Here is a 15,034-nt window from a genome sequence, read left to right on the forward strand (position 1 = left end):
ATTCAACGAGACACGCAATCGCAATAGAAGCCTAACTCCCTCTGCCACATCAAAATTTGAATCCTGTAANTCGCAACAGGCTTAGACAGTAAAAACTAAAATAAACTTTATTTGAAACAATATCTTCATTCTTTTATAATAATTAAAAACTTCTTTGAAATAGACGTATCGGTCGTTTATCTGTTTTAAGAAGGTATCACCAGGGGTTCAGAATATGCCAATTGGGAATATTTGGCAAAATGCAGGGAAACCACGTGTTTTAAATGCGAAATGGAAACATTATTCGCTTGTGCCAACGATAGATCTTGCACCTAGCGGTATTAGCCGCTGGTATGGGTGTAAAGTCTGTGGTCTGTTAAATGAGAAAGCGTTCAACTACAATGATAACTAATAAGCATTGTTGTGTATTTGCATGTAAGTCTAAAGGTTCATCAAACGCAGTAAATACGCGCACATTTCCGAAAGATAAATTACTGAGAAAAAAGTGGGAAATAAAACTGAAGTTTCACCAACACCTAATTTTGCCGAGCTTAAAATTCTTTTATTTTTACAAACCTTTTCAACCTGCCTAATATATTTTTAACTCCCATTCTTTATTATATATTTCCACGCTGTTGGAAGCGCATTAGCATCCCTAGCATTTCGGCAACGGTTTTTCATTTTATTTTTATAAATTTCTACCTTTTCCATCTCCAGCACAATAAATGGAGAGAGCACCGTTTTAATGACTTTAGCCTCTTCCTATTTTACAACAGCTCCTTTAGTCTGCGCCGTAATCGCTGATATTGTGTCCTTTGTCAACGTCGTATCTATGTTCTCGTAGACGTACCACCAGATTTCTTCTAGTCACGCCCACATAATCTTTTTCCATTCCTAACTGTTGATTTTCAAATGGTATTTTATATACCCCAGCTTTCTCTTCCTTTTTTAAGCCTACTTTATCGTTCCGTAGCGAGCTATACATATTGGATGCTCTTTTTTTTAATAAAAACTCGAGAATGGGCTATAAAAGAGCATCGGTTCAAAAATGTCGATAAATCGCAATTATTTATTCGTGTATAATTATAAATTAGTACAGGTATACTTACATAATTTAGCTTCTGGAACCCAGGTAAATGTAATATATCGGAAAAATTTTGTTAAGTATTAGCCACTGCTAGTTTTAAATTAGTTTGGACCATCAGTGTGACCTTTGATTATTTCTAAATTTTATGTACATATTTTATATATTTTACTATATATGAAATTAGTTTTATGTACACCTATTGCGCACACGCATATATAAACAGAAGTGCCTTAAGAGAATGGAAAATAAACGAACAGACTGTAGTAAATACCTTGTTACTCTAAAGTTTTGCAGTAAACTCAAAAATACAAATAAGGTGTTTTTAATGAATTTAATGGGAAATGTAGAAAAGAAAGAAAAACAAGTATTTCACAAAATATTCGGTGAGATGCACAGATTACACAGTTAATATCCAAAAGAGTTTGAAAGTAAGTGTGTAATGTTTTCAGATGGTAATGCTAATTTTACTGAGATTGGACATACCAGTACAGGATTAATGCCATTTTTGCCAAAGCGTAGATCCTGGCTCTTGGAAGTTATGGGAAAGTATAACATCAGCAGTTGCTTTTCTTAGCGCACAAACATCTTCCATCAAGTGGATCTAATTAGTTCATCTAATGGATTGCAGTCTTGCCTTCCCAACGTTGATTTTCATCATAGTTTAGTATTATTATTTATCACTGTTAGAAATGAATAACTTAAATGTCTGGAATCTCATCTTCATATTCTGCATCCATTAGAATATTTGCTGAGAATGCGAAGATATGCCAGTCTAAAAGTGGGGTTACTGTCTTGTCTCTATGCTAATACTCATTGAAAATTGGTTGGTAGACTTAGGGTGCGACTATGCAGACGCGAGCGAGCGAGAATATGTGGCGAGAAGAGGCCAGACGCGATAAATATCAAAACCTGTCAGATATGTGCGAGAACCAGAAATTCGCTCTCGCCAGCGTTATTTCTCGCTTCTCGTTTGTGCATGGTTTTCCTTTGCGAAAACTAAATCGCTCGCAACCTCTCGCTTGCTCTAAATTTNTCCAAGGCGTAGGTGCGGCCGATTTCCGAAATTTTTCCCGCCCATCCGCGCTCGGGGCATTTGTTTTAGCGATTTATTTTATTTACGTAAAGGAAAGAAAACTTTTGGCGGAGGCGGCGGGCGGGACCGTCTGTACGGCCAAGGATGCCGAGGCCGGCTTTATTTAAGCTTAGTTCGCACTGATTGCGATTCTCGTGCGAAAACGAATAACGCGTCAGACGTGTCGTTTCCGGCCAATCGCTTCGAAGTTCGGAACGGTCGAGCTTTTTCGACACCAATCGTTTTCCCGCTAGTTGTCACGTGGTTGTTGTTTTCCAGACGGCTACAGAAACTTTCTCACGCAATAGAGTAAATGTAAATACGCATCGTTTTATCTGTCTATCTGAATAAATAAAGACGTGATTAAAGACGAAATATCGGAAGCGGCCATTTTGTTTCTCTCGCTTGCGTGATTGGCTCCTTAAAATTCGCAATGGTTTTTCGCATTTGGTCGTATGGGTCAATTTCGCTAAGCGAATAAAACTCGCTTTTCTCATTCGCTTTCGCTATTCTCTCGGTGCGAACTAAGCTTTAGCCGGAAGAGGGGCGGAATATTTCGGACCGGGCTCAGACTCCGCCGGTGGTAATTATCTTTTACGGCCGTAATAAGGTCGACGATTATATTCTACTATAATTACAAATATGGCCTAAACGGAAAGATTTTCCTACGGTTCTAGGCATCCGTTCGTGCCTCCGGTACGTACCGTACGGTACTTCGATACTTTCCGATGTTTTTCTTAATCTTTCCCGGGAGGAGACAAAACCGACGGGCAAAATACACTTATTCTGGCGTTAAGATCTTTCCGCCGGGGAGGCTATTTCGGGTAACGTTCGTTGGTTTTGTCCTTCCCATTAAATCGCGCACCCAAAGCCCTATCCACCGATTGGTGGACGGGGCTTCGGGTTCGTAATTGCCACAAAATGTAAGTTTCGGCGGTTGCCCGATTATAAGCCGGACCCGTCGGACGACTTCCTAGGCCCGCAATTATCCGTCCGTACCTGAAAGAAGAAGAAATATTAGTAACATATATAGAAAATAATAAAACCAAGAGTATAACAAAAAATATACATTAAACTAGTAAAATATATCCTCCGTAAGTTTACGGGTTTTTTATTCCCATTTCTTTTTCTAACAAGTATTTCCATGCCGTTGGAAGAGCATTAGCATCTTTTGCGTTTAAGCAATTGTTATTTATTTTACTCTTATGTGTCTGCATTTTTTCTATGCCAAACGCGATAGTCGGAGAATGGACCGATCTAACTATCCTTGCATCGTCCCACTTAAGATTTGCTCCGTCCGATTGTGCCGTGATTGCCAAGATAGTGTTGTTGTTCCCTTTACTAATGTCATACATGTGCTCCTTTAAATTCCATCTACCAATAACTTATCATAGCTTAACCGAACATTCCTTGCTCCTTCCCTTTTTTTCTTTCCAAAAATCCTTAGGTTGTATCTAATATCCCTTAAACGTTTAGAAAAATCATCATACACAGCAACATTAAGATTCCGATTTTCAAATACAGCCTTTTTAAATCTTAATTTATCTCTAAAACACCCAAATTGACAAATCACTGGTCTGGGTTTATCTCCAATCCTCTTCCCAATCCGATGCACATTTACAAAATGTAACGCGGATAAATTCAAAGTATTAACCGCAAAAGAACTAACAGTATCAAATATTTCCAGAGACGACTCTTTCCTCTCTTCCAATCCGTGAATAACAACATTGTTCATCCTTCTCTGATTGTCCATCGCATCCAGTTCCCTCTCAAAAAAGGACAATTTCGTAAAAATTTTATCCATATCCCCCCGAATGTCCGACACCGATCACATCCCCTCCAACCTTTGCCTCAACTTCCTCCAACCTCACCTCGAAATCAATCAACGCCTCATCTACATTCTTGAGCCACTCTGTCAAGTGATCCAGTCTTCTAATAAATTCATCCACCTTACCATTCAACGAGACACGCAATCGCAATAGAAGCCTAACTCCCTCTGCCACATCAAAATTTGAATCCTGTAATAAATTCGCGATATCCTCTTCACCAGCAGAAGTCTCACCTCTAAACCTAGCTGTTGCTCTTTCCGGAACGGTTGGAGAAAATGTCTTCCGCTTCCGAGCCTGGGACATATTTATAAACAAAACTTACCTAGAAAAGAAAAAAACAGTACGTTATAACACGCTCCAAAGAAAGTCGGATAGTCTCCCCAGACTACCGATTTGACGTCGGAGTGTGAGATGGTACCGCGTGACGCCTTCGACACGTCGGTAGCCAACGGTTTTCGGATTAAGCCCGGTAATCGCGTGCGGAAACGGTTGCCGTTCCATCTTTCCGCGTGGCGTGTACTCCTACGATCGAAACGCGCCATCTGCCAGCCGTAAATATGAACGAACTACTACAGAAAGTAGGCCGCGTGACAGTAGTCGAAAATGGCGTCTACCGGGATTGCTTCGTCGCATCGATTACTTTAAGTTTGCCTTCGATCTTACGGCAAATTAAAAATCCGAAAAACGAATAATTTGGATAGGAAAAATATTCTAAATCGTCGAAAGTTAGGAATATCCAATACTCCCACGCCGAATTACGATTCCCAATACTTTACGCGGTAAGTACGTCTATTTGACATTAATATATAAATCGGATGGTAATATAGCGTATTAGCGTACAAATAAAGCTTTTTAGCTGGTCCACCGTCGAAGTTCGAACGTTATCTTTACGACGACGTTGCTAAACGGCCTTGCTATTGGTCTAATTTTTGCCGTTTCGTCGTCCGTTGGCGCGCGTGAATACCGGACTCGAATCGTCCTTCGGGAAGTTCGTTCGGTCCCGTTTACGCCTGGGAGGCCCCTCCACCGGTCGGTCGGCTGTTTCGTCCCTTCTGGCCGAATAATCGTCGCGGCCGCGGAATTATTATTTAACAATAATCGCCGATTCGCACGGTTGGATAGAAATGCTATTGCATTAAACGCCATCCCTCCATTCAAAATTAGGATTCATTTAGTTAAACATTGAAAACTAATCGTATATTTCTAAACACTTGGTAATTTTTTATACCGTGTAACGGTCGGCGGTAAAAAAAGCCAAACGATACTTTTAATTTGAAAATCGTACGTATTATTTTCTGTTAATAGGCGATAAGTAGACGACGTGGCTTATTACCGATGAGATCGACTTTAACCCTTATAAAACGTAGCTTGTTTAATTCGTACGTCCGCTTTTATTGCGTAAATTATCGAAATGTCCATTACCGATACGCTTCGGTTTCGAGTAATAAAAGATTATAATTTTTAAAGTGACTTACGGTCAAAATCCTTCGTTTTAACGATACGTATTAACGGAAAATATATGTACAGTACCTACCTTACGTACTTAAAAGCGTTTTAGTTCAATCAAATATAAACGCAAAGGATTCGCGTCTAGTCGAATATCGGCCAAACCGGCGATTTTCGACCCGCGAGCCGCCAAAATTTTTCCAGGTTATTAAATTACATTGGAAAGAAGCCCGAAGAACAACGAGTGTCGAAACAAACTTTAAATCGATTACGACTACTTTTTCGTTGTAATAAACATATCGTAGAGCTCGGCCACGCGTTTGATGTTGAAGTGTCAAATTTAATCGTTATTATCTCCCAGACCGACCGATCGATTTGTATGAAATTTAAAATGTTTAGTGTCTGCCGCCAGAACTACGGAAGTCTTAAATTTTGAATAAATTCGTTGGATCGTCCCGGATTTACGCAGTTTTTCCACTAGACTCGGCCACACCCGTCTACCGGAAAATCTAGGAGTCTGCCCGCGCTTAATAGATCTTTTCCAAGTTTTATTTTAAAATATAAAATTATAGCGCATGTTTTGAATATTAACGTTTCGTTGGCCGATCGTCTACCGCGCGACGACGTTTCGCCATTACTTACGGTTAGGCGCGCGGGAAATTAAAGTGAAAAAACGATTAAAACACGCTATTTTATAGCGATTGTTTACATACTTCGATGTGGTAGCCTGCGGGGGCGTGGCATTTCGCGGAAATTTTTCCCGCAATTGCTTTTATAGGTGGATCTAATAACAGACATATAAAGTAACCAATTACAGCGTAAAAGAAGTTTACTATCGATGTTATCTGCCAATAATCCCCATTTTTACCTCTAGTTGCTGTATGATTTTAGATGGTGTATTTTTGGAAATATTTTTGGCCCAGGGTTTGGTACAAAGAATTTAACTGTTGTGGCAGTTAAAAAACATACGGGAAAGCGATTGAGAGCTTAGATAGCATCAGACTTGTTTACAGTTTGTAAAATACACTTTTGAAGTTGACAATTTTTTTTTGAAAAATTCCTAAAAACGGGAGACTTTCTGTTTTTCGTTAGTAATAAATCAAAACGACATATTTAAAGTAGTTTTGTTGATTAATACACCAAAAAAACACCCCCACAAACATCTGATATGAAAAGATCGCGAAAGAAACTGACTTGAAAAATTGATTTTTGAAACAGAGACTATAGTTCCCCTAGCGCCTAACTTCGCGACAGTAAGGCTGCGCACCTAACCACGGTCTACTAATTAATGCGAGATACCAGCAGTTTTAATTTCAATTTGTGACATCGTTTAAATCGCTGTATAATTTTCCATAGTTTTTTAAATACGGTTTAATAAATTTACTTAATAAATGGATTAGTATTTCACTCTGTGCTAGATATTTAAAAATCATTTGGAAAGTATTTTACATTAAGAAAAACAAAGCCAAGGAGATAAAATATTGCTTTTTAAAATAAAGCAATATCATCTTGAATTGAATACCGTTATTAAATTTTTCTTTTACTTTTCTTGCGCGTTACTANCTTACATAATTTAGCTTCTGGAACCCAGGTAAATGTAATATATCGGAAAAATTTTGTTAAGTATTAGCCACTGCTAGTTTTAAATTAGTTTGGACCGGTCTGTTAGTTGGTTTCTGGCTTTAATTTTTACTAAATTCATTGCGGAAAAACATACATTACATTTAGTGGAGCACTCCCTCCGACCCGTAGCATTAAATGCTACTGCCTCTTTTAATTAACCCCGCTTGGCGGGCAGTTACGATTACATAGTCGCGGTCGTAGTCGCGATTCTGTGATACCCGACAATTCTATTTTTATTTACATTAATTATGTTGTTTCGTCGAGTAAGGTATTTGATATCATTAGTTCGACAATGATCTATGAGAGAGATTTTTATGTTCCGCTTTTATAAATTTATTGAAATAATAATAATATACGCTAACATTATTTATAAGGCTACTTTTCCTAATAGGCCAATTGTAACTTTCTTTATTATAAACTAATTTTAGTTCGTTTCTTATTTTTTCATATCGCGTACGGTTAAATAAGACGTGTACGTCGCTTACCCCACAAATTTTTATCGTGTCGATGATTAAATCTATAATGGTGTATCGCAAAATGTCCGTGTCCCGTCACGAATCTTGTAAATTTGTGTCCAATTTGTAGATGTTTTGTTGTTTAACCTCTGGTTAATATCTGGTATGTATTCAATGAGTTCCCTTCCTTTCGTAGTTATTTCCCATGGTCGTTGCCACCGATTTCAGTTTTTATGTATTTTGTGGATATTTTTCCGTATGATTCCTTTGTTTTTAGATAATTAGCCTCTTTAGCCAGACTGTCCGCTCTTCCATTTCCTCGGTCTCCGAAATGGGCTTTGACCCGGCCGAACACGACTATATTATCACTTTTCGCAATATTTCGTCTCGTATTATCTATTAGTTGGCTTTTATCGTTACCGTGGTTAAGAGCTTTTAGTACAGCCTGGTGTCTGTACAAATAGTAATTTTTATATTTTTCTTCCTTCGGCTTATCCGGTTAATCTTTTTGTAGACTATTTTTTGTTTCGTGTGTGTCGACTCCATCGTCTTCCCCAAAATTTGGGCAGCATATGTGACAATTGGGATTACAGCACCTTTATAAATGTGTGTTAAAGCCCTACCACCTATACTCCATTCTTTCCGTTCTTCATATTTTCGCTATTTTTTGAAATAGGTTACCCACTTTTTTCTTAATTGTTTCTAGGTGTGCATTCCAGAAAAGTTTGTTATCTATTGTTACTTCTAAATAGTTAATTTGGTTTACGCATTTAATCGATTTATTTTGCATTTTAATTGTGGGTTTCCCGTTTGCCACTTTGCGTGTTGTAAAGTCTGTGGCGTTTGTCTTCTCTGGATTAAATTTAACTGTGTTTGCATTTCCCCACGTCTCTATTTTATCCAGTATATTCTTACATTTTATTTCTATTTGTTTTCTGCTTTTTGCCTAACAGATCGTCAGTAAATGCCGTTATTTTTGATTCCGATAATGTATTGATTTTCAAGAGATCGTTTAATATAATTAACCAAAAAATGGGTCCAGGACAGGATCCCTGTGGACACCCCATAGTCGTGTTTTTTTCCATTTTTGTTTGCATATTCTACGTATGCTTTTCTGTTTGTTAGATAATCACATACGAGACGATACAAATTGTTTGGAAAATTTGCCTACTCTAATTTAGCATGGATTAGTGTCCACCGTGTGTTATCAAAAGCACCTTCTATATCAAGACTTGAGAGCAAATTGTCCACCCTATGTTTCCTCCCTTCTTCGATATCTTTAATTACTTTTTATATAGCATCTTCCGCCGAACGTCCTTCTCGAAACTCGTATCGATTTGTTTTACAATTTCTATTGTAATTAGACGATGTCCCGGGGCTTTCCCTCGTTTAAAGTTCGATATTACCCAAGATATCTCTTCTTTTGAGAATAACTGGAATGTATGTGAATTGCAGGAAAACGATTCACACACGTAAGTTGCAGAAAATAACGTTTGAATTTTTCAGCTAGGTACAGTATTTGATATATTTATTCGTATTTTATGCCACGTGGGCCGCCCCCGGCGTGGCGTACGCGATTATAAACGCCACGTCATACGTCGATTAATAGAAATAAAATTAAACTCGTCGCCGTTACACCAACGACCTATTATTAGTACGGGCTAATAATTGACTGACTTTGTTTGGCAACGCAACACTTAGGACTTTTTAAGGGTGACTGGATCCTATTCGGGCGTTACAGCGTTGGGGGAACGGAACTTTTTGACATCCGTAAATGCGAAATTTATGACCACGACTGTCGGGCAATTTTTTCTGAAAAATTATTTAACAAACGCATCGACTTTGGCAAAAGATAAACTAATTCTTGAGTACTTTTACGTCGTCGTCATTTTAAAAAAAGGGTCGAGTTCTGTGGCCGCGGAGTATTGGGACAATTTATATTTTAGCCCGGTGATTGCGCAGCGCCGTGTACAGAATATATTTTGAATACCTGGAATAAATGTAGGAAAAAAATAGGAAAAATAATGTTGGTAAAATGACGATAAAATTCTAGTAGGCTATTTAATAATCCAACGGCTGCCCACACGGAAGGCTTTTTTAAAATGGCGGCGGCGGGAGGAAAGTTCGGCGGATTAACGGCTGTTTTCTCGTTTTAGAGAGCAAACCGACGGACAGAAGCAGAAAGGAGAAGAAAGAGGAGGAGAAGTGCGGCTCGGTGTGTGCCGGCGCCGAGGCGGACAAGTCGGAGGCCGAGGGCAAACAGTCCGGCAAGGAAGCCAAGTCGGAAGCGGCGGCGGCCCGAGAGACTCGGGTGCGGGCGGCCCCGGAGGCGGCCAGAGCCGGCAAAAGCTCCGAGAGCAGCACGGACTCTGAGGAGGACAGCGCCAGCAGCTCGTCGGCCGACGGCTGCCGCGCCAGGAAGCGCGTCAAGAAGAAAGAGGCCAGGGCGGGACGACGCCGCAGGAGGAGCCGCGACGACTGCCGAGCTAAAAAGAGGGACGGCAGTCGGGAGGGCAAGACCGGCCGCGGCAGGGACGGGGAGGGCAAGAGGGAGGGCGAGGGACGAAGAAACGACGGCGGCGGAAGGAGCGGCGGCAGGAAGAGAAGCGGGCGCAGCCGCAGCAGGGACGGCAAGAGGCGTAGCGGCAGCAGGGACGGCAGCAGCGGCCGCGACGGCAAGGCCGGTTCGGGCAGTAGGTGGCGCGCCAGGTACAAACGCGGTCGGAGCGGCTCCGCCGGCAGAGAGGGCGGCGGGCGCGGGACCGGCGGGTCCAAAAAGTCCCGAAGAGAGGGCAGCAGCTCGCCTTCCAGCGGCTCCGGCAGGTCCAGAGCCTCCAAGAAGTCCAAGAAATCGTCCAAGTACGGGTACCGACGCGGCGGTTCGGCCAGTCGATCTCGCTCGCCCAAGAGGAGGAGGACCAGCGGGTCGGCCAGTTCCGAGAGCGAAGAGTCTGGTAAGAAGTCCAGAGAGAAACACAGGAATAGGTGAAAGGCCACAAGGTTGTATATTTATTTCTGTCTTTTGTTTTTCCTCCGCGCGGTTTAAACTTTTCTTCTCACGCCTAAAGTCCACCTTTTAATCCCGCGCCCGCGCATTTTAATTGGTTCCGCGCGCGCGCGGATCGAAAGACGACTTCCGCCGCGGCGGCGGTTTTATCTCCGGTCGACCGAAGGGGGCGAATTATCCGGTAAAGACGGCGCGGTCATCCAACCGTTCAAGTTTTATAAAAACCCAGATTAAAGTCTTTCCTTTATAACTTCTCTTCGTGTTTTATTTCCGACTCAATTAACTTTATTACCGGCGTCCTCCGCGCAATTTCCGGTAACTTTCGCCTTTTTTTACTCCTTCGTCGGAGGCGGGCTGGGAATTTCGGTCCCGTTCTCGGACGTCGGTCGAACCCGGGTGTGGGATTCTCCGTTCGTCCCGGACGGAAATAAACCGAAAATGCGGCGTTACGGACCGCGGCGCATTTACGCCGAACGCTTAAACCCCGCCGGGGGTACGACTGCGAGTGTCGACGACGCCGTCGGGACCTTAAATTAACGGAGCCGCGGGAGCAAAAATGTCAATGGGCCAGATCCGGTCCCCGAAATCGGCAGCAGCCGCCGGCTCCGCCTAGACTACGGCGTTTTAAGTATTTAGCCCCGGCGACTACGTCGGCTTCCGGTTACCCACTCGACGTCGTATAGTGTTAAGAGGTGGGACGATCGGCCCGGACGAGGCCGTGCGGGGATAATACGTCGTAGTACCGGTTGGAGGTAAAGACCGTTTTCGGTGGGTAGAAGTCGAGGCGTTTATTATTTTTTATTGAAGACACCGGTGGTGCCTTCTCGACTTAAACGCGCCAAGGACATAGGTGACAGAAGTGGGCTTCGAGCCGATTTCGGGACCGTATCCCGCCGAGGACGACATTTGACGGATACGGTTCCTTCGACTTTTTTGCTCCTACGTCTCCATTAATTAAGGTCCCGACGGCCTGGCCAAGGCGAGTTATAAACTCCGTAACGTAACCGTATCCGTATTCGTAAATGTTTGCTACACCGAATATCTATAGCAATAGTTGTACACTACCGTAAGGCCTTTTCCGAAACAAACATTTTTACGGTTTACGAAGCAGTCCATCGTGAGCATGCGCAAAATCATCGGTAGTTATTGCTACATCTAACACTATAATTATTTATTCATTTTATTATTTTTTTATGAGCAAATTAATTGTTTTCTTAAAATTTTATATTAAGAAGCGGCATTGTCGGTCTAAAGTTACGTTTCCATCAATTTGTCAAAGTTTCGTCGGTTGCTTCCGGCACGACTTCCGATTGTACATCGACTGATGGCGACTTAGCGCACGCGCAGTTGGTCAATTCTTCGTATCCCTACCGTAAAAGTCTGATCGATCCAAACTTTTTTTACGGAGTTTATAACTCGACCCTTACCCACCGGGCGGCGGGCGCGGTCCCCAAGTTTTATATAACGGAATTAAAGTCGCGCCGTCCAGTTCGGCGTTTGCGGACCGTTATAAGCCGACTAACCGCTGGTCACTTGTCTTTGTAGGTGATCCCCGGAGGAAGGACGTCGGAGGCCGGACGGGCTCCCCGACTTCGGACGGCGGCAGGACGATCCGGTCGGACCCGGACGCGTCTTTTTATAGCGAATTACGGCCCGCCGGGCGGGAAAGGCGCCACCTCCCGTCTTCCCTTCCTTTCCGCTCGGTCGGACCTCCACCCGCGGCGGGCGGGGCCGGGTTTTCCGCCGGAAGAGGCGGCGGGCGCCGCCCGTGGCTTCTCCGGTTTTTGGGAAGGTCCGCCAGACGCGTCGGCGTACGGAGAGGACGGAATCGGTTTCCGCGTCCCAACACGCGTTGCCGTGTAACGCGCTCCATTTGTGTAAAATACAATTGTCTTAAATCCGAGTGTGTGTCTCCTTCTTTCCTCCGATAAATCCGCGGCTGCCTTTAAAAATTGCCTACAACGCGGTTTTCGTATTTCGGACGTTCGTCACTTGCGTAAAAATACGGAGAAAGCGATTTCCGAGGCATAGGTGCGGCCGATTTCCGAAATCTTTCCCGCCCATCCGCGCTCGGGGCATTTGCTTAAACGATTTATTGTATTTACATAAAGGAGAGAAAACCTTTGGCGGCGGCGGCGATTCGCTGGCGAAAACGAATAACGCGTCACACTTGACGTCGTTTCCGGCGAATCGCTTCCAAGTTCGGAACGGTCGAGCTTTTTCGCCACCAATCGTATTTCCGCTAGTTGTCGCGCGGTTGTCGTTGTTTTGGCCATGGCTACAGAAACTTTCTCACGCAATAGAGTAAATGTTGCAAATACGGATTTTTAATATTCCCCTCACGCGGCATCGATTTATCTTTTCCTCAATAAATAAACGCGCGATTAACGACGAAATATCGGAAGCGGCCATTTTGTTTCTCTCGCTGGCACGATTGGCTCCTTAAAATTTGCGATGGCTTTTCGCATTCGGTCGTATGGGTCGATTTCGCTAAGCGAATAAAACTCGCTTTCGCTATTCGCTCGCCGTGAACTAAGCTTTAGCCGGAAGAGGGGCGGAATATTTCGGACTTGGCCCAGACTCCGCCGGTGGTAATTACTTTTTACGGCCGTAATAAGGTCGACGATTATATTCTACTATAATTACAAATATGGCCTAAACGGAAAGATTTTCCTACGGTTCTAGGCATCCGTTCGTGCCTCCGGTACGTACCGTACGGTACTTCGATACTTTCCGATGTTTTTCTTAATCTTTCCCGGGAGGAGACAAAACCGACGGGCAAAATACACTTATTCTGGCGTTAAGATCTTTCCGCCGGGGAGGCTATTTCGGGTAACGTTCGTTGGTTTTGTCCTTCCCATTAAATCGCGCACCCAAAGCCCTATCCACCGATTGGTGGACGGGGCTTCGGGTTCGTAATTGCCACAAAATGTAAGTTTCGGCGGTTGCCCGATTATAAGCCGGACCCGTCGGACGACTTCCTAGGCCCGCAATTATCCGTCCGTACCTGAAAGAAGAAGAAATATTAGTAACATATATAGAAAATAATAAAACCAAGAGTATAACAAAAAATATACATTAAACTAGTAAAATATATCCTCCGTAAGTTTACGGGTTTTTTATTCCCATTTCTTTTTCTAACAAGTATTTCCATGCCGTTGGAAGAGCATTAGCATCTTTTGCGTTTAAGCAATTGTTATTTATTTTACTCTTATGTGTCTGCATTTTTTCTATGCCAAACGCGATAGTCGGAGAATGGACCGATCTAACTATCCTTGCATCGTCCCACTTAAGATTTGCTCCGTCCGATTGTGCCGTGATTGCCAAGATAGTGTTGTTGTTCCCTTTACTAATGTCATACATGTGCTCCTTTAAATTCCATCTACCAATAACTTATCATAGCTTAACCGAACATTCCTTGCTCCTTCCCTTTTTTTCTTTCCAAAAATCCTTAGGTTGTATCTAATATCCCTTAAACGTTTAGAAAAATCATCATACACAGCAACATTAAGATTCCGATTTTCAAATACAGCCTTTTTAAATTTTAATTTATCACTAAAAGACCCAAATTGACAAATCACTGGTCTAGGTTTATCTCCAATTCTTTTCCCAATCCGATGCACATTTACAAAATGTAACGCGGATAAATTCAAAGTATTAACCGCAAAAGAACTAACAGTATCAAATATTTCCAGAGACGACTCCTCTTTCCTCTCTTCCAATCCGTGAATAACCACATTGTTCATCCTTCTCTGATTGTCCATCGCATCCAGTTCCCTCTCAAAAAAGGACAATTTCGTAAGAATTTTATCCATATCCCCCGAATGTCCGACACCGATCACATCCCCTCCAACCTTTGCTTCAACCTCCCCCAACCTCACCTCAAAATCAATCAACGCCTCATCTACATTCTTGAGCCACTCTGTCAAGTGATCCAGTCTTCTAATAAATTCATCCACCTTACCATTCAACGAGACATGCAATCGCAATAGAAGCCTAACTCCCTCTGCCACATCAAAATTAGAATCCTGTAATAAATTCGCAATATCCTCTTCACCAGCAGAAGTCTCACCCCTAAACCTAGCTGTTGCTCTTTCCGGAACGGTTGGAGAAAATGTCTTCCGCTTCCGAGCCTGGGACATATTTATAAACAAAACTTACCTAGAAAAGAAAAAACAGTACGTTATAACACGTTCCAAAAAAGTCGGATAGTCTCCCAAGCAGTCCAAACAACCACAGGATTAAATACAGTAATAGGCAGACCACGCCCCAAGACAAAATTTACATAAATAATCACGACTTGCGCTTTAAGTCTTAAAAAATAAATCAAAATCAGAAATAACTTTTTTAAACTGATTAAATGAAAAACAGGGAACCCCAAATGTGTCCTCACGTAATTTTGACAAAAAACTACAAACAGCAATAATATGAAACGCATCCAATGGCGAGTCAGCCACACCACATATGCAACTCTCCCTTCTAGAAAAGAAAAAACAGTACGTTATAACACGTTCCAAAAAAGTCGGATAGTCTCCC

The 15,034-nt window shown here is 42.4% G+C and overlaps 3 protein-coding genes across 3 annotated transcripts; 1 reads left to right on the top strand and 2 right to left on the bottom strand.

The window, feature by feature from the left end:
* Positions 1-2,754: 2,754 nt before the first annotated feature.
* Positions 2,755-3,942, bottom strand: LOC111624956. The gene has a single exon (XM_023367952.1). The coding sequence runs from the start codon at positions 3,940-3,942 to the stop codon at positions 3,502-3,504; it is 441 nt and encodes a 146-aa protein (XP_023223720.1). The 3' UTR covers positions 2,755-3,501.
* Positions 3,943-4,378: 436 nt separating this feature from the next.
* LOC111624958 (pre-mRNA-splicing factor 38B-like) lies at positions 4,379-10,480 on the top strand. The gene is made up of 2 exons (XM_023367953.1): positions 4,379-4,436; positions 9,648-10,480. The coding sequence occupies exons 1-2, from the start codon at positions 4,379-4,381 to the stop codon at positions 10,478-10,480; spliced, it is 891 nt and encodes a 296-aa protein (XP_023223721.1).
* A 2,145-nt stretch (positions 10,481-12,625) lies between these two features.
* Positions 12,626-15,016, bottom strand: LOC111624965. The gene has a single exon (XM_023367963.1). The coding sequence runs from the start codon at positions 14,638-14,640 to the stop codon at positions 13,870-13,872; it is 771 nt and encodes a 256-aa protein (XP_023223731.1). The 5' UTR covers positions 14,641-15,016; the 3' UTR covers positions 12,626-13,869.
* Between the last annotated feature and the right edge of the window lie 18 nt (positions 15,017-15,034).

The sequence above is a fragment of the Centruroides sculpturatus genome, unplaced genomic scaffold (assembly GCF_000671375.1).
Source record: "Centruroides sculpturatus isolate CEXI.00-Female unplaced genomic scaffold, Cexi_2.0 scaffold371, whole genome shotgun sequence".
NCBI classification, from domain to species: domain Eukaryota; kingdom Metazoa; phylum Arthropoda; class Arachnida; order Scorpiones; family Buthidae; genus Centruroides; species Centruroides sculpturatus.